The 25,849-nt window shown below is 50.4% G+C and overlaps 1 protein-coding gene and 1 long non-coding RNA gene across 2 annotated transcripts; one reads left to right on the plus strand and one right to left on the minus strand.

Annotated features, from left to right (window-relative positions):
- LOC120230924 lies at positions 1 to 25,465 on the minus strand. Its single transcript, XR_005528216.1, has 3 exons — positions 25,338 to 25,465; positions 16,803 to 16,941; positions 1 to 903 (listed from the first exon to the last, which is right to left on the minus strand). It is a non-coding gene; the product is annotated as an uncharacterized LOC120230924 (long non-coding RNA).
- On the plus strand, positions 11,080 to 17,157 carry LOC120230923. Its single transcript, XM_039230730.1, has 4 exons — positions 11,080 to 11,753; positions 15,982 to 16,172; positions 16,298 to 16,447; positions 17,051 to 17,157. Exons 1-4 carry the CDS (start codon positions 11,405 to 11,407, stop codon positions 17,117 to 17,119), a joined length of 759 nt encoding a protein of 252 aa, XP_039086661.1. The 5' UTR covers positions 11,080 to 11,404; the 3' UTR covers positions 17,120 to 17,157.
- Positions 25,466 to 25,849: the final 384 nt, after the last annotated feature.

Genomic DNA, 25,849 nt, shown 5'->3' on the forward strand with positions numbered 1-25,849 from the left:
AAACCACTATTTTCTCCTTTTCGGTAGATCGAACAAGTGTTTATCTCTGCAGTGAGGAGTGAGAGTAAAAATACACCCCACGCTGTAAATAACGATTATCTCTTAAGTAATGGCGATTTTCATTCTCTTGGTGTCTCTTGAATTTACGCTTCTTTCTAAGTTGAACACATAAAAATCTAATCATAGAAGGAAGTAATAGGCAAAAAAAAAGTTATTTTTAATTAAAAATGGGTCGGCAGAAGTAAGCAGAAAATTCCAACATGAAGAACCCATTGGGACTCTACCGTCCCCTGAGACACCTCGTTTCAAGGTCCACAGGGGTCCCTGGAAAATGAGGACTGCAGTTTTGTCTCACCATTAAAACAAAAATCCCATCAGAACACAGTAATTTCCTTGTAAAGGGGAGAGGGGCTGGCGAGGGAATCACAGGTAGAATTAGGTTTTCATTTTCCTTAAACGTGTCCACGAGGGTTTCACACCCGAGTATGAAACCTCTCGAGGGCATGTTCAGTTTGTCTCAGCCAACGTTTCCAAAGGGATTCAGACACCTACCTGGAAGCTTCTGTCCCTGCCGCCCCTTGGACAGCTCCTTTCATGGGCACTGGGGGTCTCCAGGCAAAGTCCACCTTGTAATGGGATGTTGTCTTCCTTTATCTGATGTCCCCTAAACTCTCTGCAGCTTAAGGAGGCAAGTGGCTCTTAGCGACATCCGTGAGGGTCAGGGTGCGTCATGTGCATTGTCGGTGCCTTGAAACGTAGACAGCTTGAGGCAACAGGACACGCACGGGTGTGAGCCGAGGTGTGCTGGGGGAAGTGCTCTTCCTCTCTGGCTGGAGGAAACCCATTTCCTGCGGGGCTCGGGGGTCCACACAGCTGCCTGGCTCCTCCCCAGCGCTCCACACCCTGCAGTGGGAGAAATGGCAACTCAGAACTCTCCTCCTTGCCCAGGCAGCTTCCTCTTTCCGCCCTGGGGCATTAACATTTGGGGGGGGGGGGCGGAGAGGGGAGAAGGGTGTTTTAAACCCAAATATGGTAACTGAATGGCATTCGTCAAAGGGATCTGATCTTTTTACGAGTCTCAGGTGACTGTCAATACCATCTGCATATCCTAGAGCAGGAAAGTCAAGTCCATGGACTACACAGTCTTCTTGGCAGATTACGTGAAAGGTTCTCTTGCTTGGACTTGCGTGAGCAGAAAGGGACCTGGGGCTCGGGTCCCTCCACTGTGCCCCCAACCATCTGGTGCGGTCCCGCTTCCCTTGCTTGTTCCTCGGGGGCCATCATCACCCATCCACAGAGCCCCTCAAACCAAAACCTCGGCCTCACTCCCCCAACAACGCCAGCCTCCACCCCAACGACGGAGCCTGCCAATTCTACCTCCAATGTCCTTGGACACCTCGCCTCTGACATTGCCCTGGTTCAGGCTTTCTTTTTGTGTTTTCTCCACCCATAAAGTACACATTTGAAGGGCAACTTAGAAAACAAAGGATCTGCTTCTAGTTCAGTCAGAGAGGGTCTGCCCTTAGAGCAGTGTGTGGGCAGGAGAGACTTCCCGTGATTACAAAGGAGGAGGGGTGGGAAGTCTTGCGCGCAGATGGGTGATTATGGAAGATCAAGCAATCACTGGTGAACGGCAGTAAGGGATGAATCACAGCCTGACAGCATCATTCAAAATGGACCAAATCAGGGGCGCCTGGGTGGCTTAGTCGGTCAAGCGTCCGACTTTCGCTTAGGTCATGATCTCGCGGTTCGTGGGTTCGAGCCCCGCGTCGGGCTCTGTGCTGACTGCCAGCTCGGAGCCTGGAGCCTGTTTCAGTCTGTGACTCCCTCTCTCTCTGACCCTCCCCTGCTCACACTGTCTCTCTCTCTCTCTCCTAGAAATAAATAAAACATTAAAAAACAAAACAAAACAAAACAAAACCAAAATGGACCAAATCGATGTTGTGCACCCTACACGTATTTGTCTCACTGTGGCAGGACCCTGTGGTAGGGTGCGTGACTAGCAAACGGAACCCCGAGACAAGAACAAGGCTGGCCAGCGTGAAGGCAGGTGTGGAAGGAGGAGGGTGGCCGACAGAGCTTAAGGCAGCAGAAGAGCAGAGCAGCCAAGGGTGGCAGAGAAAATCAAAGAAACTAGCCTGGAACCACAGGATGCGATTGAACCATGAGGTTGACACACAGAGATTCAAGCAAGCTCGTGGGTCAAGATGCAGGAGAAGAGGGGCATCAAGACAGACTTCCGATCCCTGCAAAGGCAGCCTTGTCTTAGCTATTCTCTCTTAGCCTGAAATGCACCTCCTCCTGAATCAGGCAGGCATGCCATCTCCTCCATGAAGTCCTCTGTGACTGCTCAGCCCACTTACTCTATCCATCACCCTGTTGGACTTTTCTGACAGGCACTTAACACTCCCTGTTATTGTCTCACTTCTTTGTTAGAGTATTCTCTGTGTCTCCCAACAAGGTGTAAGTTCATCTTGGGCAGCAGGGTCTGGGACTGCCTAGCAAGCAGTAGGTGCTTAATAAATGTACTGAATGACTGAAGGAGCCCGTGCCTGTATCTACCCCTCCCACTTGTCCTTGCATTACCAAGGGCATGGCTGCTTATGAAGTAGGAAATTTGTGAATGAAGGACACCTAATTCATCCCATCTATGTTTCGATCTCTAATATATTAACACCGACATGGAAATCTCAAGTCTTTCAACCACCTACTGGTCAGACCCGATTCTCTCACTTTTCTCCAACAAATCCTCCCAACCAGCCCCCTTCATCACCTCCTTCTCAACACAGGCCCCGCCCAGTCTAACCTCCCCATGTGTCCACCGTGTCCTCAACCCTAGGGTGTCCCCTCCCCCTTTGCCCTTCCATTAAAATCTGACTGCGTTTCAGATTCCAGTCCCAATATCCCTTGAAGTCTCCCCGAATACTCAGCCTGCGAGGATTTCTCCTTCTTCCTTCTTTGACCTGCAAAACTTACCGTGTGTTTTAAACTATATATATTCTCCTATTTAATGTTGTGTGTTCTCCATCCTCTTCCCCCACAATGTCTAGTCCTGGGCGCCATCTATTATCCCTCTCATTCTCTACCTCGTGTATTCTTGGGGCACCCAGGAAGTGAATGGGGAGCAGCGAAAGAGACAAACAATGGGGGACCATAGGGAAAGGGTGGCTGAGGCAGGCCTTCATGAAGAGATGACATTTAAGCCAAGACCTAGAGTGTGAGGAGGTCCATGGCGTGAAGAGTTGGGTTGGCCAGGGTGGGAGTGGAGGCAGGGAAGTGTTCAGGTAGAGGAAGGGGTGTATTTGAAGGAAAAGAGTTAGCCTTTTGGGGGGAATGAAAGAAGAAGGGTAAGCAGTGGTCAGATCCTACAGGGCTTTGAGAAAATTAGAGGAACTTGGACTTTGCCTGAAAGGTAGTGAAACATAGTGAATATATGAGGAGGAATAACGCAGACATTATTCCTTATTCCCACCGAACTTACATTCTCGGACACTCCAAGAATCTTATAAGTTACAAAGATCAAACTTGGAGCTTTGATGCATGTGGTCTTTGGGCTCTTTGAGGAAGGTCTTTGAGCTCCTACAGGAATATGGGCATGTTCTTGGGAGTCTGAAAAAGCTCTGTGAAAATTTTACAATTTTTGTTTTGAAAACCAATTCAACACTCTTTTTCCTCCTTCCTCCCTTCCTTCTCTCCTCTCTCTCTTTCCCTTTTTAAAAAATGTTTTATTTTATTTTTGAGACAGAGACAGAGTACGAGAGGGGGAGGGGCAGAGAAAGAGACACACACAGAATCCGAAACAGGCTCTGGGATCTGAGCTGTCAGCACGGAGCCTGATGCGGGGCTCGAACTAATGGACTGTGAGATCATGACCTGAGCTGAAGTCAGGCGCTTAACCGACTGAACCACCCAGGCGCCCCTCTTTCCCTTTCTTTCTTGAGAAAGAAAGCACATGTGCGCAAGCAGGGGAGGGACAGAGGGAGGCTCCATGCTCAGTACAGAGCCTGACGTGGGGCTGGAACTCAACTGTGAGATCATCACCTGAGCCAAAAGCAAGAGTCGGCTGCTTATCTGACTGAGCCACCCAAGTGCTCCGCCTCTGATATTTCCTAAATCGTCTGATGGTCGCTTTAAAATTGAGTGTCACGTCTACAGCCATACCACACTGAACGCGCCCGATCTCGTCTAAAATTGAGTGTCATTACACAATATTCGGGCCAACATCCGTGTCATGGTATCAGGTATCTTCCAGTCGCCCTTCTCCCTCCCTAGCTCCCATCGCCTGCGCCTTGTCCTGCGGAACTTGACCTGCACAGGACTGTATCAAGAAGCTCCCTTAAGTCTCTTGAGTGTCTGGTTTGGTTCAGCCAATGGGGAGCCGTGGCAGAAGAGGAAAAAGACAGCGGTGGGTAACTGCTAGCTCTCTCCCCTCAAGCTTGTCCCTGGGCATCTGTGCCCTGAGACCAAAGGCCACATCTCCTCTCAGGGCGACTTCTCTACTTGACTCCCTCCTTCTGTTCTGGTCACCTGTCCCCGTCCCCGGATTGAAATCCCTTTACCCAACCCCCCCCCATGTACCCATGCACCCCGCCCACACCTTTAAATAGCCTCCTTGAAACAAATCCTCCTCAGATTACCTAGGTTGAGTGTGAGCTCTACCTCCTACAGAGATCCCGACTGATGGAGGCACAGAGGAGACTTGGAAATTTTCAGGCTAATTAAAACACAAAGGTGGACTGAATCTAGGAATGACTCATTCACAGTAAACGAAGGCTAACGTCAAGGGACCCTGTGCCTCGCCCTGTTCAAATAAAGATACTGAGCAGTTGGAAGAGAGTGGCAGCGGGAGAACTTCTCACGGCAGCGGCCAGGATGCGCCAGGCCCCGGCGAGCTGTACCATGTTCTCACGTGAACAGTGATTTTGTTTCAGCAAAACAACATCAGCTATGACACTCAATTAAAGCTGTTAATCTGACTTACATGCTTTGTGATTGTGTTTGTGAATTATTTGCAATTTTAGTGTAGCCACATGATCATCCAAGTTTATGTTCATGTTTCGTATTTTTAAATAACACTATGATGAGATGAGACGCTTACGTTGGGGATTTGTGAGACTTGCACAAAGGCCAGTCTAGGCCTCCACTTCCATCCACCGCAGAAACGCTTCGGGGGCACAGCCAGCTCAATATCCATTTGCCGAAAAAGTTCTGATGTTAAAGTGAAATTAAAAATTGTTCACCACTCCTTCCCGTTTTACGCTCTACGCGGACACTTGGGAAAAGTCCAAGCCCTTTTCTATGCAGGTTTTTCATCCCAACTCTCCATCGTGCCACCTTCGGGGCTCAGCACAGACACTCTCTGCCATGAAGTCATTCCTGGTGTCCCTTCCTGACCGAAGGTGGACTCTCTGTTCAAATTTCCCAAGTGCCTCACTTCCCGCTGCCCGTTGGCGTACATCTCTCTTCCTCCTGTTCGCTTTTGCTTTTCGGTTTTTTTATTAAAAATTTTTTAACATTTATTTACTATTGAGAAACAGAGGGAGACAGAGCAAGAGCAGGGGAGGGTCAGAGAGAAGGGGAAACAAAGAATCGGAAGCAGCTCCAGGCTCTGAGCTGCCAGCACAGAGCCCGACACGGGGTCGAACCCACAAACTGAGAGAGCATGACCTGAGCTGAAGTTAGACGCTTAACCGACTGAGCCCCCCAGGCGCCCCGGGCTTTTGCTTTTTGAAAGCAGGATCTGTACTTCATTCTTTTGTATTCTCCTTCACCTTGGCCAAGGTGTCTTAATGTATTATAGACGTTTAATAAACATTTAGCGAATGAATCCATGAAAGATATGAGAGTGTATGTATTTGACGCACTTTGTGTGATGCGTGCATACATATACAGTGACGCTGGGAAATAGAAAAGTTCTGTTTAGCTGCATAACACACATTTGTCTGGTGTTCTGAGCACTTGTTCCTTCTGCATCCGGAGCACAGTCCAGGCAGCCGTCCAGCACCTCCATTAAACACTGTCTCTTAATCTGCAACCTTAAGCTGCTTTTGTGCCAGAGCTTCTGGTTTGAGACACCCTCCATTTGTATAACCCAGCATCCCCTTGGGTCCCTGCCCCTCTCACCACGTCTTCTACTAATGGATCCTGGCATAATCAGCCTCTCTTCCCTGAGTATCAATCGTCAGAGAGGCTTAGTTCCTGTGATCTTTGGGGGAAGGGGGATGCAAAGAGTTCAAACGCAGACTATGCCCTTCAGGAATTTAGATGACAGGGAGAACTGAGGTGTATCCATGCTAAGTCAAAGTGAAAACACAAGGAAGCTCACCCACACTTAGAATGCCTGAGAAGCCATGTAAAAAGCATGTCCACGTACGACCACGTGACTAGTTTGCAACATGGCACTGCAGACTTGAAACCTGCTAATTAGCTTCACTGTGATGACTATTTCACAGCGTACACATGAAATCGTCATGTTGTATATACATCTTAAATTTATATAATTTTTAGTTGTCAATTATACATCAGTAGAGCCGGGTGTGTGTGTGCGCGTGTGTGCCCATAAGCATAAATGGATACCCTATCAAGAAAACTGTGTAAAACTCAAAACTTCAAGGCAATACATAGGGAACCATTGATTATTCATTTAACAAAAGACATTTTTTTAAAAAACCCAGCTTCCTGAGTATACTGGAATTGTCACAGATTTTCTTTTAAGCTGGAGGGACCTTGGAGGTTATCTACTTTCAGACTCGCATTTTGTAAATGAAGAAATTAGGAACCATCTGTTTTCTTCACTCTTATTCCAGGACCCCGAGCCCTGTGAAAGAAAAATCACACAGCAGGGTGGGTGGGTGTCATTGCCAAGTTGAGGGCCCAACTTCAGTTCCTCAGTGCTACTGGAGGGATTCACAACCTTTTAATTTTCCTTTACTCACCTCCCTCCTAGTTCCCCTTCAAATGCTACCCAAATCCTTCTCGTGTTTCTTTCCTTTTCTACCCCTTTCCCCAAACTCACTCGAGACAGCTGACCTTGTCTTCATTCAGCAAATATTTAGGAAGTACCTACTACGTCCTAGATTCAGTTCCAGATGCTGTGGCTAGAGCCGCGCGTTAGGTCGAGGTTTTTGATCTTAAGAAGCTTCTATTCTTGTTGGATGCTCTTGCCAGACAACAACAGGCAGACACACACAAGTGAAGAAGTTGACAGTGACAAGTAATCAAGGAGAGTAAGGGGCGGCCGTCTCACATTGGGTCCTCTTAGAAGGCCTCCCGGAGGAGGGAACGTTTAACCTGAGCTCTGACTGCACGAAAGGTCCACTTCCTCACAGTTCAGGGGGAGAGCATTCTAGGCGGAGGGCTGAGGGCAAAGTAGCAAGAATTAGGTCTGGGAAAAAGAGGCAGGGGCCAGATCGTGTAACCCAAGGTATGAAGTCCAAATTTTATTCCAAGTGGGGCTGGAAGAAGCCCCTGGAATATTTTAAATGGGGTTGTGACAGATTTTGAGTCATACTTTTTTTTTTACAGATAGGTTTTATTTATTTATGTAAATTTATTTTGAGAGAGAGAGAGAGAGGCAAAGAGAGAGAACCCCGAGCAGGCTCTATACCGCCAGCACAGAGCCCAGGCGGGGCTCAAACCCACAAACCATGAGATCGTGACCTGAACCAAAATCAAGAGCTGGATTCTCAACTGACTGCGCCACCCAGGCACCCCTGATTAATACTTTGAAAGATGCGTTACTGCCGTGTGGCCGGTGGGTTGTAGAAAGGACAGAGAGGAAGCACAGAGGAGTTAGGGTGCTGCTCTAATCATCTACGCAAGAGACGGGGGCTTGGCCCAGGGACACGTCAGAAGGGATGGAGAAGAGATCCGTTAGGAACACATCCTCAGGTTGCATGAATAGGATTTGTGGACCGACTGAACGCTGGGAAGACGGAAGGCGAGGGGTCACGGGCAGCTGGGGGAAGAACGGGCTGTGAGGGAGCCGGAAATCAGGAACCCTGGCTTGAACTTACTCATGAGACATCCATCTGGAGACCCTGAGAGGCCGCTGACGTCCGAGTCTGGAGTAAAGGGGACAGTCAGGGCTCAGGTTGGACCTGATGGCCATGCGCATCTGCGCTGCTTCAGTGCCCTGGCAATGAGTGGCGATCCCACAGGAAGTGACTGCAGGGCTGGGAAACAGGCGTGGGGGAGGCGACCTTGGCTGGGTGCAGGGGTGGCTCATCCCACAGGAGGAAAGCAGCAGCTTGGGACGAGCTGGGGGTTTTGAAGGAGCGCGAGAAGTGGTTGGGAGAGATGCTGGGAAGCAAGGAGGGCCTGCCTCTCCTCACAGGGGCGCGAGGGGGTGTGGCTGCCATGCAGTCCCTCCCCCCCCCCCCCATCCTGACTCATCCGCATTCGCTTTCCTGATTTCACCTTGGATGAAGAGCCCTCCCTCCCTCTCCGGAGGCAAGGCTAATTCCTAGACCTTCGCCCATAGCCGCATCCCCACAACGTCCTGGGTGCCCTGCTCCATTATTCCTCGCATCTCTTAGATCTTCACCCCACCTTCCCAGAAGCCTAGAAACATGCTCCAGCCCCCCCCGCCCCCCGGGGCCCCGTCTTCTCCCTCTGGCCTTCCAGCCCCGTCTCTCTTTTCTCTTCATATCCAGATGCTTTCTGGAAAGGAAGAGGTCTTTCCTTTGTTTTCTCTGGTCTCACCTCCATTTCCTCCTTGACCCACTGAAAGTTGGTTTTACTCCCCAACATGCCCCACCGCTGCCCCTGTGAAGGGTGACGATGGCTTGAGGTGCCCAAGGCCATGCTGCTTTTCGGTCCTTCTCACACGTGCCCTGTCTGCATCGCTGACATGCTGGTCACTCCCTCCTGAACCCCCTCCTTCCTTGAACTCGTCAGTGTCACATTCTGGTCTTCGAGCCGAGCCTTTCTGCCTTCTCTTCCTTGAATCCCTCCCCCCGCCCCGAGTGGTGGTGTGTGACCTGAGTTTGTCCCCTGTGACCTGTCACTGCCCATTCTCCCTGGTTGGCTGACTCCATATTGAGGACTTCGATTATTATCTGTGTACCAGTGGTTCCTCAATTCCCTGCCTCGGGCCCTTCTTCCCAACTGGGCATCCCGTAGGCACCGCAAACTCAACCCCGGCAGGTCGCTCTCAACACTGTTTTCCCTCCGATTTTTCTCGGAGAATGGCACCACCATCCGTCTTCCTGGCCGAGTCTGAAACCTGACATGTGTCACACCATCCCCCTCCCCGCTGCCTTCTCAACCTGGCTCCCATTTCAGTTATTTGTACGGCGTTTGGTCTGTTCCCTTCTCTCCAGTCCCGCAGGCACAGCCTTTATTCAGGCCACTATCATTTTTTACCCAGGCGACTGCCACAACTTCCCATTTTAGGACTTGGTGACTATCTCGAGTCTGTCACCAGTATCAGATGGATGCTTTTCTAAGAACACACAGCTGATGACACCCTCCTTGGCTTGAAATCCTATGATGAAAAAAAACCCTCAACTCTCTGATGGACTTTGTTTCAAAAAGGTGGGGTGCACACACACTGAAATCTCTCCTTTTTGCTTCAATACACAGAAATGATGGAAAAGATAAAAATCATCAAGTATGTAGGCAGTCATTAGTCACTCCTGGAGAGAAGGGAGTGTTGTGTGACAGAAAACTATGATGACCGCTACAAAGCAGGAGTGCCCACTGGCACAGGTGTGGGGGGCGGGGATGCTGCAGCCCAAGAGGGCACCTCCCCCCCATCACAAAACCCCTGAAGAACAGCGACACCGTGAAAGAGAAACAGTACACAAATAAAAGACTGTGAGCCGGGGAAACACAGTTAACACAGTAGGAAGGGGACTTTAGAACAAGTACATTTAACATTGTCAGTATGGGAAAGGGTGGACTCACATCCAATAAACAAAAACAGTAAGTTATTTATAAAACTGTTATTAAAGGGGCGCCTTGGGGGCTCAGTCAAGTAAGCGTCTGATTTAGGCTCTGGTCGTGATCTCAGGGTCCGTGAGTTCGAGCCCCGCGATGGGCTCCCTGCTGATAGCACAGAGCCCACTTCAGATCCTCTGCCCTCCTCTCTCTCTCTGCTCCTCCCCTGCTTGCTCTCCCTCTGTCTCAAAAATAAAGAAACACTAAAAGTAAAAAGAAATGTTATTAAAAACAGAACCAATTTTTAAAAATCTCTGAAGTAAAAAAAAAAATGCAAGTTTAATATGAAAAAGTCAGTAGGCAAACTAAATACAAGATTGTGCAGGGCTAAAGAGGGAATTCCAGACCTAGGAGGCTTTGCTGAAGCATTCTCTCACACTGCAGCCTAAGAGAAGAGCAGAAGGGGACTCCAGTTCACGGAAATTAAGAGTCACAGAGGAAAGACACGGAAGTTCTACTGTTCCCTTAACAGGGTTGCCAGGAGGGAATGTGGAGGGGAAATTAGAGACCTAAGGACCAGAGAAAGTCCCGGAACATACCTTCTGCTACTGAAGCTTCCGGTCAGTCTAAGGAAGAATTAAAACAAAGAAAAAACTCTAGACATGTCGTAATTCAGATTAAAGCAAAACTCTGAAAGCTACCAAAGAAAAGCGAGCAGATCGCCTACAAAGGGAAGGGAATTGGACCGACGGCTATCAGGCACCCTGGCCCGTGAGGAGATAATGCAATGACATCACCAAGGGGATGAAGAAATCCTCTTTGATCTCAGAATTTTACTCTCGGTCAACCTCCCATCTGACAGAGCTACAATGGTCTATGACCCTACACACTGTCTGAAAGAATGAATGAACGATACGTTCCAAGCAGAGGAGACACTGGTCTTGGAAGACGTCATGGGCTGCAAGAGGCCAGTGCACACAAAGGAATTGGGAGAGGGATTTTGTACAATAAGCACTGACTCAGAACTGTTGTGAGGCTTACAAAATTTTTTTTAAGTGCTTATTCATTTTTTTGAGACACAAAGAGTGAGTGGGGAGGGGAAGGGAGACACACACATACACACACACAGAATCTGAAGCAGCTCCAGGCTCCAAGCTGTCAGCACAGAGCCCGATGCGGGGCTCGAACTCACGAACCATCAGACCATGACCTGAAGTCCGCGAAAGTCTATTGCTTAACCAACTGAGCCACCGAGGCGCCCCTGTCCTGAGGTTTTAGCAACAGAATCTAACAAGCAGGCCAGGGGCTTAGACAGGGAGAGGAGCCTACTCAGTGCCCAGGTTTCTAACCACTTCTCTGCAGACCCCGTTCCCCAGGGTCCCACGCGGGCCAGACGCACACGTGCCGAATGCCTGCTTGCTGCAAGATCGGGTGAAGGGGTGAGTGATGGTTGTGGCCAGAGTATCTGCGTTTTCAGAGGGAGGCCTAGCACCTCCCCGAGTCCGCTGAGGCCGCCCCAGCCATGAGCCGGGTCTGGGTGGCCAGGGAGGGGTTGCTGCCTGACTGTTCTAGACACAAGCTTGGATTGTGCTCCTTCCAAGGGCTTCTGGGAAAACTGCCTCTGCTGGCAGCTCTGCCCTTAGGCCCGAGGCCAAGAACCTCTGAACAAATACTGTGCTGCTTCGCAGGCCTAGGAGAGGAGTGCAGGCTTCCTGTCTGCGGGGTGCCTGCCGGGAGGCTCCTTCCCCAGGATGCAGGATCCAGATCCCGTCCGTCCGGATCCCGGACCCCGTCCAGAGCCCCTCCGGATTCGGTCGGGAGGAGACCACGCCTTTGTGCGGCCCTCGCTTCCAGCCTCCCGCAAAGAGAATGTAAGAGATGGGAAGTCTCCTCACCTCCTGTGGTTCTGACTCTCTGAGCCTGACGCTTCGTAAGGAAATAATCACCTGGGTCGTGGGGAGTCCACCCTGAAACGCCATCTATTTCGTGTGACCAGAAGCTTTTTGATCAAGGCACAAAATGAGCAGTGGCTCCCGCTCCCGGGCTGTCGGGGCGGGAGGGGCGAGGGCAGGGCAAACTCGACCCGCCGTTTCCCAGAAAGAGGCCTTTGTCATCATTCCGAAGAGTGCAGGACGTCCTGAATGCCTCCACGGGTTCTAAGGCAGCTGCGAGTTTCCAGGAGAGTTCAAATCCAAGGCAAGACAAATAGTGTGACCCGGCTTGCTCACCGGCAGTGTGGACGGGCCGCGGCATCTCCCCTTCCAGGCAAAGACTCTGTTTTTAATCTGTTTATGGAGGCCATTGCGACCCCATCTTGAAGGTCTTTCCGACTCTAAAACCGTGTGATTTGCCACGTTCTGGCTGCAGGGTCTTCCTAGCTTCCCGCGGCCGCCCTGTCCCTTTACTTGGGTTTAAGCACACGAGCGGTCCCAGGACACCCGCTCCCGTGACCATTCTGCGCCTGCATGGCTACTTGCCGAGTAGTGGGGACACACGCTCCGAAAAGGCCGTTGAGCGCTCCTGAAGCGAATCGCGGGGTGATTTTCAACCTTGGCTGAGTTCTCAGTACCAGCACCTCCTTTCTCGTCCCGCTGAGGCCTTCCTGCGCCTTCTTCCCTAAAGCCTAGTGTGCCGCCTCTTCCCTGCAGGCGCCCAGGCTGCCACTACGGAGACAAGGGAGGGAGCCACGCCGCGGGATCTCCCCTCACCTCTGCCCCCGCAAGTTGTCTGCATTTTCCTTCCCCATTCCAGCCTCAGAAGAAACAGCTTGTCTCCTCCTCTTCACTCCAGGGCCCCTCCTGCCTCAGAGCTGCGATATGTCCCCTCCTCTGCTGTGTCATCCCCCTCTGCGGTGTCACCCCCTCCTCTGCATGTCACCCCTCCTCTGTAGTGTCACCCCTCCTCTGCAGTGTCACGCCCCCTCTGCAGTGTCACCCCTCCTCTGCAGTGTCACCCCTATTCTGAGGGGTCACCCTCCTCTGCATGTCACCCCCCTCTGCGGTGTCACCCCCCCTCTGCGGTGTCACACCCCTCTGCGGTGTCACCCCTATTCTGAGGGGTCACCCTCCTCTGCGGTGTCACCCCCCTCTGCGGTGTCACCCCCTCCTCTGCGGTGTCACCCCCCCTCTGCGGTGTCACCCCCCCTCTGCGGTGTCACCCCCCCTCTGCGGTGTCACCCCCCCTCTGCGGTGTCACCCCCCCTCTGCGGTGTCACCCCCCCTCTGCGGTGTCACCCCCCCTCTGCGGTGTCACCCCCCTCTGCGGTGTCACCCCCCTCACCGGTGTCACCCCCTCCTCTGCATGTCACCCCTCCTCTGCAGGTGTCACCCCCCCTGCAGTGTCACCCCCCCTCTGCAGGTGTCACCCCCCTCTGCGGTGTCATCCCCTCCTCTGCGGTGTCACCCCCTCCTCTGCGGTGTCACCCCCCCCTACAGGGTCACCCCCTCCTCTGCAGGTGTCACCCCTTACTCCCTGCTTCCGTCATCTCATGTCAGGAACCTGCCTGAATTTCTCCCAGATCAAGTCCCCAACAACGTGTCCCGGGACCTGTGCCCTCCGCACGGCCGCCCCCCGCAGCCGCCCTTCAGAGACAGGAACCCGCCTCACGCGCCTCTCCCGGGGGCCTGGCTGCACGACCGAGGACCGAGGCCTTGCCTGCCTACGACCAGCAGCTGCCCCCAGCAGCTCGGCCTGGGGGCGCACTTCCGGCCTTGACCGGTGAGGCCGTTGCGCCGCGGCCCTGGAGCCCCTCAGGCCGACGCTGCGCCCCAGCCCCTTCCCCTCCCTGCGGCGCCCGGGTTCGGGCCCTGGTCCCGCGGTGCTCACGCCCCGGGCCCCCCCATCCCAGGTCTCCCTCCCGCGCCCCCCCAACCCGCCCGGGCGCACCCCAGTGTTGTCGCAAGCCCGATTCATCCTCTTTCTTTCAAAACCGGGTCTCCTTGGCCGGGTCCGGACCGGCTCTCCCCGCGCCCCGCCCCTTCCAGGCTCTTCACACCTGCCACTGCCCACCTGGGCCGCTAGCAGCTGCCCCCCGGCCTGTCTACAGCTGTTAACCCCCGTCCATTTTCTAGAAGCCACCGATCTTAGCAGTAAAGCGCCAGGCTGCCTTGCTTTTAAATCCGTCGCGTCGGCACCGGGGCAGCGATTCCTAATTCCTTAGCTGGAATATGGATCCTCCGTGTGGCCCCTCTTTACTTTTAAGCGCGTCCCACAACACCGCCCCCCAGCAGCCAGTGCGGCCCCCAACTGCGGGTTCCCTGAGAACTGCCATGCTTCTTGTCTAGACTGGGCCCCTAGTTTTCCAGGCCCAGTGTAGACTCAACATGCAGGCCTCTTGCTAAAGCATCATTAAGGAGGTGACGGCAGTGACAGACAACCTTTAAACCGAGCGCAAGACCCTTCTGAGCGTGGCACTCTGGGGGTTGGCGCGGGCCACGTGTCCGTGAAGCCACTTTGTTTCTTCCCCGTGTTTGCGTTTCTTGCTAGACCGCTTGCTCTACCTGAGATGTTTGTCCGCAAACTTCTGGTTATGCTTTTAGACAAGCAATGGTGGTTCTTAACCTCTTGAGATCATCAGGAAGCCTTTTTTTTTTTTTAATTTTTTAAAAAATGTTTTATTTATTCCTAAGAGAGAGAGAGAGGGTGAGCAGGGGAGGATCAGAGAGAGAGAGGGAGTCACAGACTGAAACAGGCTCCAGGCTCCGAGCTGGCAGTCAGCACAGAGCCCCACGCGGGGCCGAACCCACGAACCGCGAGATCATGACCTAAGCGAAAGTCGGACGCTTAACCGACTAAGCCACCCAGGCGCCCTGGAAGCCTTTTAAAACTATGGTGAACACTGTGGACCTCGTCCTTCTAATGTGGAGTTTGGAACACAATTTTAGAGGCTTCATACACTCTCGCAGCCTTCTAACCTGAACTCCACGGAAGCCCATGCACTTGAGATTAAAAATCTTATTTGAGAGGAGCCTGGGTGGCTCAGTCGGTTGAGCATTCAACTCTTTTTTTTTTTTTTTTAATGTTTTATTTATTTCTAGGAGAGAGAGAGAGACAGCGTGAGCAGGGGAGGGTCAGAGAGAGAGGGAGTCACAGACTGAAACAGGCTCCAGGCTCAGAGCTGGCAGTCAGCACAGAGCCCAACGCGGGGCCGAACCCACGAAACCGTGGGATCATGACCTAAGCGAAAGTCGGACGCTTAACCGACTAAGCCACCCAGGCGCCCTGGAAGCCTTTTAAAACTATGGTGAACACTGTGGACCTCGTCCTTCTAATGTGGAGTTTGGAACACAATTTTAGAGGCTTCATACACTCTCGCAGCCTTCTAACCTGAACTCCACGGAAGCCCATGCACTTGAGATTAAAAATCTTATTTGAGAGGAGCCTGGGTGGCTCAGTCGGTTGAGCATTCAACTCTTTTTTTTTTTTTTTTAATGTTTTATTTATTTCTAGGAGAGAGAGAGAGACAGCGTGAGCAGGGGAGGGTCAGAGAGAGAGGGAGTCACAGACTGAAACAGGCTCCAGGCTCCGAGCTGGCAGTCAGCACAGAGCCCAACGCGGGGCCGAACCCACGAACCGTGGGATCATGACCTAAGCGAAAGTCGGACACTTAACCGACTAAGCCACCCAGGCACCCCGAGCACTCAACTCTTGATCTCAGCTCAGGTCATGATCTTATGGTTTGTGAGTTCGAGCCCCACATCAGGCTCTATGTTGACAGCTCAGAGCCTGGAGCCCCCTTCAGATTCTGTGTCTCCCTCTCTCTCTACCACTCCCCTGCTCATGCTCTGTCTCTCTCTGTGTCTCATAAATAAAACACTGGGAAGAAAAGAGCTCACTGTGACTTGGACAGTTAGGTATTTCATTACCACTTTCACAGATGAGGAACCTGAAAGTTCAAAGAGCTTAACTACTGAGCTTAAACGAAGGGGGGGGGGGGTAAACCTGGTTTCTGGTCTGTATCACTGACCCTCTGCTGTTCCCCTTTACGGGCTGGCCTGGGACAGGACACAGATGGTACGCAGTGCTCCCGGGCGGCTGGGCCTCGCCCGCAGGCGGGTCTCACTGTGTAAGTGCTCGGCCCCCCACAGCTTCTGTTTGCAGGTCCATCGCTCTGGACGTCTAGCGTCCCCAGTGACAACCTGGGAGAGCCAGCACATCACTCCACACAAAAAGGCCACGTCCCTGTCTCTGAATGGACATGCGACCTCCCTGCCCCCCCCACCCCCCGCCGAATATCTGTGAAACCAACACTTTTATCCTTCTGCCCCAGGTTTGGAAACCAGGAGCCCCTGGTGAGTTTTCTCGCCAGCACGGATGGCACACGGGCCCTCCTCGGGGGCGGGGGGCGGGGGCTGGGCCCAGCTTTGGGACCCTGCTCTTCAGGGGCTGCTGGGCCTGCTGTTTCCCTGTCTTCCAGGACAGACCTGCAGGGGCTGGAGGACTGAGCCATTGGTACTGGAAGGTTCCATGCCTACCCCGAGGAAGCCGTGTTAGCAGTAAGCAGGGCCGGGCCAGCCTGCGCGTGCCTCTCTCTGATCGGGAGCTGGTAGGAAAACGTAGACTGGAGGTGGGCGCACCTGAGGAACGCTTACTATTGTTAGCGATATCAGGAGACTGTGCTAAGGTCTCCTCTAATCTCACAAACGGCAGACCAGCAGGAACGAAGAGCTCGGCTTATCTGAGCGTGTGCGGCGTTCCAGGGACCACCCGGGCTCTGAGCTGCTTCCTGCTGCTCTCGCCGTGAGCCCCGGGGAGGTTCGGGCTTTTAGCTGTATTTATGAATGGGGAAGCCAAAGCACTAGGCTAAGTAAGCTATTCAAGCTCACGTGATATTAGCAAGGGGACCCGCCTGGATTTGACCGAGGCTGTATTTGGTTTCAAAACCTGTCCTCCTCATTACAAGCTCAGTCACCTTCACTCACGCGTGGGCTCTGGGTCACACCTCCTGCCACGGATGTTGCGTCTTCTCGCACCTAATCATCCCACAGCCTGCGGTAGGTGACGCCTTCCCAAGATACTGCTTCACCCTCTTCGCCACCTACTCAAAACACTCCTGGTTGCCTGTAGGAGAAGGATGACGTTCAAACTCCCTCTGATACTTGCAATTTGCTGTCCCTTATGTCCTTATTTTTACCCAGAACATCCCTTCTTCTGGTCTTACAACCCGCAGATGAGGAACAGGAGACTATGGAGCGGAAAGAAGGAGTGGGGGCTGCAAACTCTGCGGGCACCGATATAAAACCTGTGACTACTGGGGCGCCTGGGTGGCTTACTCGGTTGAGCGTCCGACTTTCGCTTAGGTCATGATCTCGCGGTTCGTGGGTTCGAGCCCCACGTGGGGCTCTGTGCGGACTGCCAGCTCAGAGCCTGGAGCCTGTTTCAGTCTGTGACTCCCTCTCTCTCTGACCCTCCCTCCCGTGCTCACGCTGTCTCACTCTCTCCCTCTCCTAGAAATAAATAAAAATATAAAAAAAAAACAAAAACAAAAAACCTGTGACTACTGATACCTTCATTCATGTCAAATGTTAAAGAAAGCATTTTGTTTATAGGAGGCATTTTTAAATAAAGAGGATATCATGACAGGAGACAAAAATATACACTGGGGGAAAAGACAGTTTCTTCAACAAATGGTATTGGGAAAACGAGACACCTACATGCAAAAGACTGGAATTGGACCGTTTTCTTACACCACACACAAAAATCAACTCAAAATGGATTAAAGACCTAAATGTGAGATCTGGAAGCATAAAACTCCTAGGAGAAAACACAGGCAGTAATCTCTTTGAAATCAGCCTCAGCCACATTCTTCTGGATATGTCTCCTAAGGAAAATAAAAGCGAAAACAAACTATTGCGACTACACCGAAATAAAAAAACTTCAGCACAGCAAAGGAAATCAACAAAATGAAAAGACAGTGTACTGAATGTGGGAAGATATTTGCAAATAATATACCTGATAAGTTTTTTTAATGTTTATTTATTTTTGAGAGAGACAGAGACAGAGAGACAGAGTGTGAGCAGGAGAGGGGCAGAGAGAGAGGAAGACACAGAATCTGAAGCAGGCTCCAGGCTCCGAGCTGTCAGCACAGAGCCCAACGCGGGGCTCAATCCCATGAACCGGGATCGTGACCTGAGCTGAAGTCAGACGCTCAACTGACTGAACCACCCAAGAGCCCCAATAAGTTTTAATATCCAAAATATATAAAGAACTTACAAAACTCAGCACCAAAAACCCCACAAATAATCCAATTAAAAAACGGTCAGAGAATAGACATTGTTCCAAAGACACCCGGATGGCCAAGAGACACATAAAAAGAAGACATACCTCATCATCAGAGAAATGCAAATCACCTCACACCTGTCAGAATGGCTAAGATAAAAAATGCAAGAAAGAACAGGTGCTGGCCAGGGGGTGGAAAGGGCCACTGCTGGTGGAAATGTAAATCGGAGCAGCCACTGTAGAAAGCAGTGTATTACCCAAAGAAGACAAAAATACTAGTTAACGAAGATGCACATACCCCTATGTTTATTGCAGCATTATTTACAATAGCTAAGATATGGAAGCGACCTACATGTCCAACGATAGATGAATGGATGAAGAAGACGGACAATAAAATATTACCGAGACATAAAAAAGAATGAGATCTTGTTATTTGCAACAACACGAGTACCCCAGAGGATATTATGCAAGTGAAATTAAGTCAGAGAAAGACAAACACCACAGGATCTCACTCATGCATGGAATCTAAAAAATAAAGCAGATGCACAAACAAACAAAAGCAAAAATAGACCCATAGATACAGAGAAGAAACTGGTGGTTGCTAGAAGGGAGAGCATGGAAGGGTGGGCCAAAGGGGTGATGGGGAGTGGGAGGTACAGGCTTCCAGTTTTGGAATGAATGAGTCATGGGGATGGAAGGTACAACACGGAGTACTGTCAGTGGTAGCGGAATCGTGACGTGTGGTACAAGATGGGGGCTGCACGTGTGGACACGTGTGGAGAGCGTGGCCTAAGCCTTTGTGGATTCACTATGTTGCACACCTGCAACTAACGTAACATTGTGTTCACTACTCCAACTATTCTTCAATAAAAAAAATAAATGTAAAATGGGGGCACCTGGGAGGCTTAGTCGGTTGAGCTTCTGACTTTGGGTCAGGTCATGATCTCACGGTTCATGAGTTCGAGCCCCATTGTTTCGGAACCCCTGCTCACGTTATCTCAAAAGACAAAAAAAAAAAAAAAGTAATAAAGTAAAATATAAAAGGAAAACTAAAGAAAAGAGAGACAGAGGGAGAGACAGACTATCAGTGACATTTTCCACGTCATCAATTACTAACAGAGGCTAATGTACAATTAAATTCTCTTCCCCATCTGTTGCTTGCTGGAAACTCTGGTGTCTCTGTCCAAGGAAACTGTAGTGAAGGGCTTCTAGAAAAACGAGTTTCCTCCTCAGAGACATGGATACTAAAATCTTTCCTGTTGGATTCTCCATCCAATTGTTCAGTGCTGCTCTGAAGGTACATTTGTCAGGAGAGCCTCACCGTGCGAGTATGTTTGCCTTAAGTCTCCTTCCTGCTGAGCAAAGGTACGAGGAAGGAAGTTTTGCATTTGTTGTGTTATGGCTCCACCAGTTTTCTCTGCTAGGAAACGCTCTTCCCAATAATCTATTGATTGGCTGGTGGTTACAAAAAGTCGTTTTTATGAAGCTACAGAAAAATTCTGTTGAGAATAAATGCCCGGGCAAATCTTACGGTGTTTTCTTGGTGTAGGGGTGTGGGTGGGGGTGAGAGCATTAGTTTTTGCATTAAAAACATTTTTTTTTAAGTTTATTTAGTTGGGGAGGAGGGGCAGAGAGAGAGGGAGACACAGAATCAGAAACAGGCTTCAGGCTCTGAGCTGTCAGCGCAGAGCCTGATGTGGGGCTTGAACCCATGAGCTGTGAGATCATGACCTGAGCTGAAGTCAGACTCTCAACCGACTGAGCCACCCAGGTGCCCCTAGTTTTTGCATTTTTAAATTTTGCCTTAGTGTAGAGTGACATGAACACCATGATTCCCCCTGACGGGATGCACCCGGACACACCGCCTGGAGCCCTGGCTGTGACAGTCCCCGCCCGGCCAGCGCTCCCGAGGACCGCAGCCTGCTAGTTCCCTGCCGTCGCGGGGCGCCCCCTGCTTCAAGGGAAGAGGCCAGTCTGAGGTTTCTCCTGACTCCAAGGCTCTGCGATGCTGGCCCTTGCCGGCCACTGTGGGCAAAGTGGACATGGCCAGGCCACTCCCTTATCGTTTAGGCCTCCGTTTCCTCACCCGTGAGCTGAGGGTCAGGGCTGGTTATGTCAGGCTTTCTTGGATCTAAAAGCACAGGGCCATGGAAGAGCACTGGGAGGCTGACACCAGCCACTTCTGGATGTGAAGACGTCTCCTTTGTCCCTCAGGTATTCTTGCTTCCGGTGTCGTCCAGACTGCCCATCACCTGCGCAGTGGATGAGAGCCACGGGGCGCTCTGTTCCAACGGGAATGACGGGGACCAGTGGGGTGTTCTACCCAGAGACAGCCATGCTCAGAGTCCCTCAGTCGGGGCTTCGTCCCCTCTCTGCAAACATGGAGAGCGGTGGGTTTTGCCACATTCGCAGAATGAAGTGCGAACAGGTCCTCCCTCGCTCCTCTGATTGCCCAGAGCGGCTCTCACTATGCAGAAAGCTGGTCTCTCGGGCTTCCAGAAGTCTGTGCGATGCTGAACGGGGGTCTAGGCTTCCAACCCTTGCTAACTAGCTTTGGGACCTGGGGCTAGCCCACCTCTGGGCCTCATTCCCCCCATCTGTAAAAAAAAAAAAAAAAAAGAAAGCAAGAAGAAAAACAGAGGGTCACAGTATCAGAGGATCTAAAATTCAGTGGTTACATGATTAACCTGTGGCCAAACAGAAAACCAGTCTAAGAGACTTCCTCACTGGCCTCAGCCAAGAGCCATCCTCGGACCAGGCCCACCTCTGCCCCGGAGGGTTCAAGTCCAGGCACTCTGACTAGGGGACGGCGGGAGCACCAGGCTGCCCTGAGCAAGTCTATCTCGTTCCAGACGATACAGAGAGTAAATCCTGCCTGAGTGCCCGCAGGCCCCCAGGCCCAGGGCAAGCCCCCTTCTGCAGCCACAGAGAACCCCATAAATGTTTAATTCCTCACGATCACCTGAAACAGGCCCCCAGTGTCCCCTGCACCACGGCACTCTGGCAGGAAGAGGGGAAAAAAGCACTTACTTTCAGCTGCAATTTACTCAGCAGAGTGATTAATCAATTATTCCATCCACCGAGCTATTCAAAAGCATTTCAGAGTGTTTACCGCGTGCCTCCTCGCACCTGGGGAGAAGCCAGAGGGGAGGCAGGAAGGCCTGTGGGGGGGGGGGTGTGTGCCGGGGGAGCATGGACCAGACGCATCTGCAAGTGGCCTGGTGCCCGCCTCAGCTCGGAGGAGTCGTCTGGGGGTCCTGCCTCGCGTGCCCACAAACACCCCCTAACTTAACGGCCCTTAAGTCTCTGTCCCCACCCCTCGACAATGAAGAGGTTGCTCTGCCCATCTTCAGACCCACCTCAATTCCTTCCATCGTCAATCATGGGGCAATCAGTTCATTTTTCTTGTGTGAATTCTCTACACACAGTGTCATTTTAATTAGAAAACGTTTTTTAACATTTATTTTTGAGAGAGAGAGAGAGACAGAGCGTGAGTGGGGAAGGGGCTGAACTGTCAGCACAGAGCCTGACGCCGGGCTTGAACTCATGAACCGCGAGATCATGAGTTGTAAGATCGCGAACTGAGTCGAAGTTGGATGCTTAACCTGCTGAGCCACCCAGGCGCTCCCAGGATGTCACTTTAAAGTGAAAACCCGCCTAAGCCTTTCCTTGCTTGAAGCTCTTCGGGTTTCCCCTGCCCTTAGGGAAAAAGCTTCACAAGCACAGAAGGCCCCCACGAGTGGGCCTTCCCTTCTGGAGTCAGAGCCCTGCTAGCCGTTCTCTGGAACTGAGAGGCTGTTTCGGTGCCTGACCCCGCTGCCCCTTGCCAACGGACTGAACCAGCCATCGCCCCGAGCAGGGCCTTCCCTCCCTAGGATGCCTGGACCTTCAGAGAGCTTGTCTGACCTCCTGCCTCGTTACCCATCCACGGTCTCACACGTCTTTGCCGATTTCTGTGTCTTCTCCAGTCGCTGAAAGCCCAGGGAGTGCTTCTTGCTTGTAAGTCTGGTGCCTGGCGCAGGGTCTGAAAGCAAGCAAGCCCTCAGGCGTGTTGGCTGACCGCCCACACTGGGGATGTGTCAATTACACGTGGTTATGTTGGCTTTTGGTTTGGAGAAGACAAGGCAGAGTCCACGCTTCTGTATCGAGGAGGTGCGCCGAGAAACAGATTTTAGAATAGCCCAGGCCCGATGGGCCTTGCATCTCACAGGGCTTTACTGTGTCCGGGGCAGAGGGTTCCAGGTTGCCTTTTCAAGGGCCTGCAACTCTCTCTCTCTCTCAAAAAAAAAAAAAAAAAAAAAAAAAAAAGTAATATTACTGTATGTCCAGGCCAGGGTTTTCTCAGGGGTTGGAGCTGTAAAACCCATCTCAGTCCTTCTGGTGGTTCTTGTTCTCCGGGTCAAGATCGAGCTGGAGACGGGCTTTCCGCTGATGGCCGCCCCACAGGCTGCGAATAGTAAACAAAAGAATGAATGCACGTGGGGCATTTAGCACGCAGCGAGCGCTGAGGAAATGTGACCTTTTTCCTGCTGCCATTGTTCATCCACCGTGCTAGCAATTTTGCCGTGACTCTTCTCCAGGACACTGCTGCCCTGGACTTGGGCGTTTGCAGTTTTACGGGACGGGCCCCTGGTCATCACCGGGGTATGAAACCTGCCTGCTGTGGGAGCCGGCCTGCCTGATCCCCAGAGCTCTCCGTTCCTGGCAGGATCCCTGTCCCAGTGGCTTCTTGAAGCACCTGTAAGTGCTGGGAAGCAGCGCCTTGAACTTGGGCTGGCAGCTAGTAAGAGGAGAGTGTTTCTTTCACAGTCTAATCCCATTCTTTCTGGTGATGCCATTTTTCAGTCTTTAAGTAACAGTACTTTCTCGCTTCATTTTTACTGCCTTTGGACGTTGAATTTTTTTCCCTACGGATTTCTTTAAAATCTCAACTTAGACACTTGGATATGTGTTTTGCGTGTTCTCTTGTTCACGAATGTTACAGACAAATGGAAGAGTGGTTAGGCTGCTCTTTCCCTGACTTCCCAAATCCTGCACGGATGGGAGAGGGAAGAAACATAACTTTGGGGGCAGATTGTGTGGTTATATCATTTCCCATCTTTTTTTTTTTTTAAACTTTTAAAACAATTTTATTCATTGTTGAGAGAGAGAGAGAGAGAGACATGGAGACACAGCACGAGTGGGGGAGGGGCAGTGGGAAGGAGACAGAATCTGAAGCAGGCTCCAGGCTTTGAGCTGTCAGCACAGAGCTCGACTTAGGGTTTGAACTCGTGAACCAGGAGATCATGACCTGCGCCGAAGTCGGACGCTTAACTGACTGAGCCACCCAGGTGCAGCCCACCCCCATCTTTTTGTTAGAGGGAAGCATGGTTAAAATGTGCCTGAGAGGGAACATAATTTAAACAGAGCAGTTCAGCCTAACAGGGAAATGTGGAAAGGAAGGAGGGTTAGTACTACCCTTTTATCTTGGTGACAGTGCAAATATTATGGGCTGATTTTGTATCAAAGAGGCTCAAGTTTAAGAAACAAAAATCCAGCTGAGCTCACTCTTCCGCTTCGCCAACTGGTAGCATTAGCCATGGCCAAACTTCCAAAGGCATGGGAAGGAAGTAAAATGTCCCAAGCTTGGGACCTGGGCCTCACCCCGACTTCCCACCCGGGCCCTTCCCTTCAACAATCTCCATTTGGACAACGGCAGTGACTGCCTTGGAGAACTCTCTGAAATTAAATTATCTTCTTGGCTAAAAAACTGTTCTCTTCTATCAGGGAAGATCTTTCTCTTTGGATGAATACTTATGAGAGTTACTGCCCCAGCAGCTAGAGCAGCTAAATATACCCAGTGGAATAAGGTGGGAGTGGAATTTGCACTCAGACCATTCCTACATAGAAGGCAAAGAACTCAAGCTGTCCTGGATGATGGCTCCAAGAATACTTCATGCTTTGGGGGTGGGGAGGGGGGAGGAGCGCGACAGCATGAATTTAGTCTCAAAGATAAGGAAATGGACATGGCGTTGGGATCTGGGGACAAGGCTATGAATTTAATTCTGGTGAAAATTCCAAAGCCAGCTTCCCAAAGTGTCATGGGTTGGAATGGCAACCTAAATTGCACAAAAAAGCAACAAAGCATTTCAAGGGTAGGTTTTATTTACAAATAGCGTTATTAAGGTATAATCGACTTACAAGAAACTGCACGTACAAAAGGGTACAATTTGATAACTTTTGAAATATACATACATGAAACTGCCAACAGGGTGAAGATAATGAGCATATCCATCGCCCCGAAAGTATTTCCATGTTCTTCTATAACCATCCGTCCTGCCTCTCCACACCCCTTACTCCATAACACATTCTAAGTCATGTCCCAAGGTAACAACTTGCTCCATTACTATAGATTTGTATTTTTTAGAAACTTCTATAAATGTAATCATACAGAATGGATTCTCTAACATTTGGCTTCTTTCACTTAACATAGTTATTCTGAGATTCATCCATGCTACTGCCTGGATTTCCTTGTACAAATGTACTAGTTTAAATCCATCCCTGTTGAAGGACATTTAGGTTATTTCTAAATTTTTGCCATTTTGAAGAGAGTGGCTATGACTTCTGGAGTACAAGTCTTCGTATGGGTGTATGCTTTCATTTCTCTCGGGTCAACGGGTAAGAGTGGAGTGGATGGCAGAGTCAACATGTGTTTAACTTTTTAAAAAGCCACCCACATAGATTTCCAATGTGGTGGTGCCATTTCACCTTCCACGCAACGTATGAGAGCTCCAGTCCCTCCATATCCTCACCAGTACTTGGTATGGTCAGTTTGAAAATGTAAGGCGTTCTATCAGTGTGCAGTGGTATCTCATTGTGCCTTTACTTGGCACTTCCCTAATGGCCAATGATTTGTCTTTTCATGCACTTATCTACCATCCGTATATTGGTGCAGTATATGTTCATACTTTTGCTTTTTTTTTTTTTAAGTTTATTTATTTCTTGAGAGAGAAAGACAGAATCCCAAGTAGGTTCCACATTGTCAGTACAGAGACCAATGTGTGGTGTGAGATCACGAACTAAGCAGAACTCAAGAGTCAGATGTTCAACTGACTGAACCACCCAGGTGCCCCTCCTTTTTTTAAAAAATTGGGTAATTTACTTTCTTATTATTAAGCCTTAAGAGTTTAAAATACACACACACACACACACACACACAATTTTCTGGATATAAGTCCATTTTCAGATGCATGACTTACAAATATTTTCTCCCAGTCTGTGTTTGCCTTTTCATTCTCTTCCTATGTCTTTTAAAGGGCAGCAGTTCACCATTTTGATGAAGTCCAACCTATAAATTTTTCTTCATTTATGGATTGTATCTTGCTTTTCTATGAAAGAAATCTTTAAGTCAAGGTCAACAGATTCTCTCCTATGTTTTCTTTTAGAAGTTTTACAGTTCCTGTATTACTTCTAGAGTTAATTTTTGTATGGTGTGAGGTAAGGATCTAAATCACTGTTTTTGCATGTGGATACCCGAACCTTCTAGCACCATTTGTTGAAGAGGCTACCCTTGCTCTAAATTGCCTTTGCATATTTGTTGAAAATCAATGAATGTCATTAATGTCTCTCTCTATATATATGGCTCTATTTCTGGACTTTCATTCTGTTCTATTGATTTGTTTGTCTCTTTTTATGACAACACAAAACTACCTTGGTCATTGTAGCTTTATAATAAGTGTTGAAGTCAGGCAATGCCATTCCTCAAACTTCT

Source organism: Hyaena hyaena, unplaced genomic scaffold, assembly GCF_003009895.1.
Source record: "Hyaena hyaena isolate Hyena2069 unplaced genomic scaffold, ASM300989v1 scaffold_50, whole genome shotgun sequence".
Lineage (NCBI taxonomy): Eukaryota > Metazoa > Chordata > Mammalia > Carnivora > Hyaenidae > Hyaena > Hyaena hyaena.

What these genes read in the sequence shown, in the direction of transcription:
- LOC120230923 (XM_039230730.1), top strand. Translation starts at nt 11,405, where the DNA reads ATGAGCCGGGTCTGGGTGGCCAGGGAGGGGTTGCTGCCTGACTGTTCT. An exon ending in CAGCCTCCCGCAAAGAGAAT is followed by an intron (nt 11,754 to 15,981) that starts GTAAGAGATGGG and finishes TTCTGTTTGCAG; the next exon opens with GTCCATCGCTCTGGACGTCT. An exon ending in TAGGAAAACGTAGACTGGAG is followed by an intron (nt 16,448 to 17,050) that starts GTGGGCGCACCT and finishes TACAACCCGCAG; the next exon opens with ATGAGGAACAGGAGACTATG.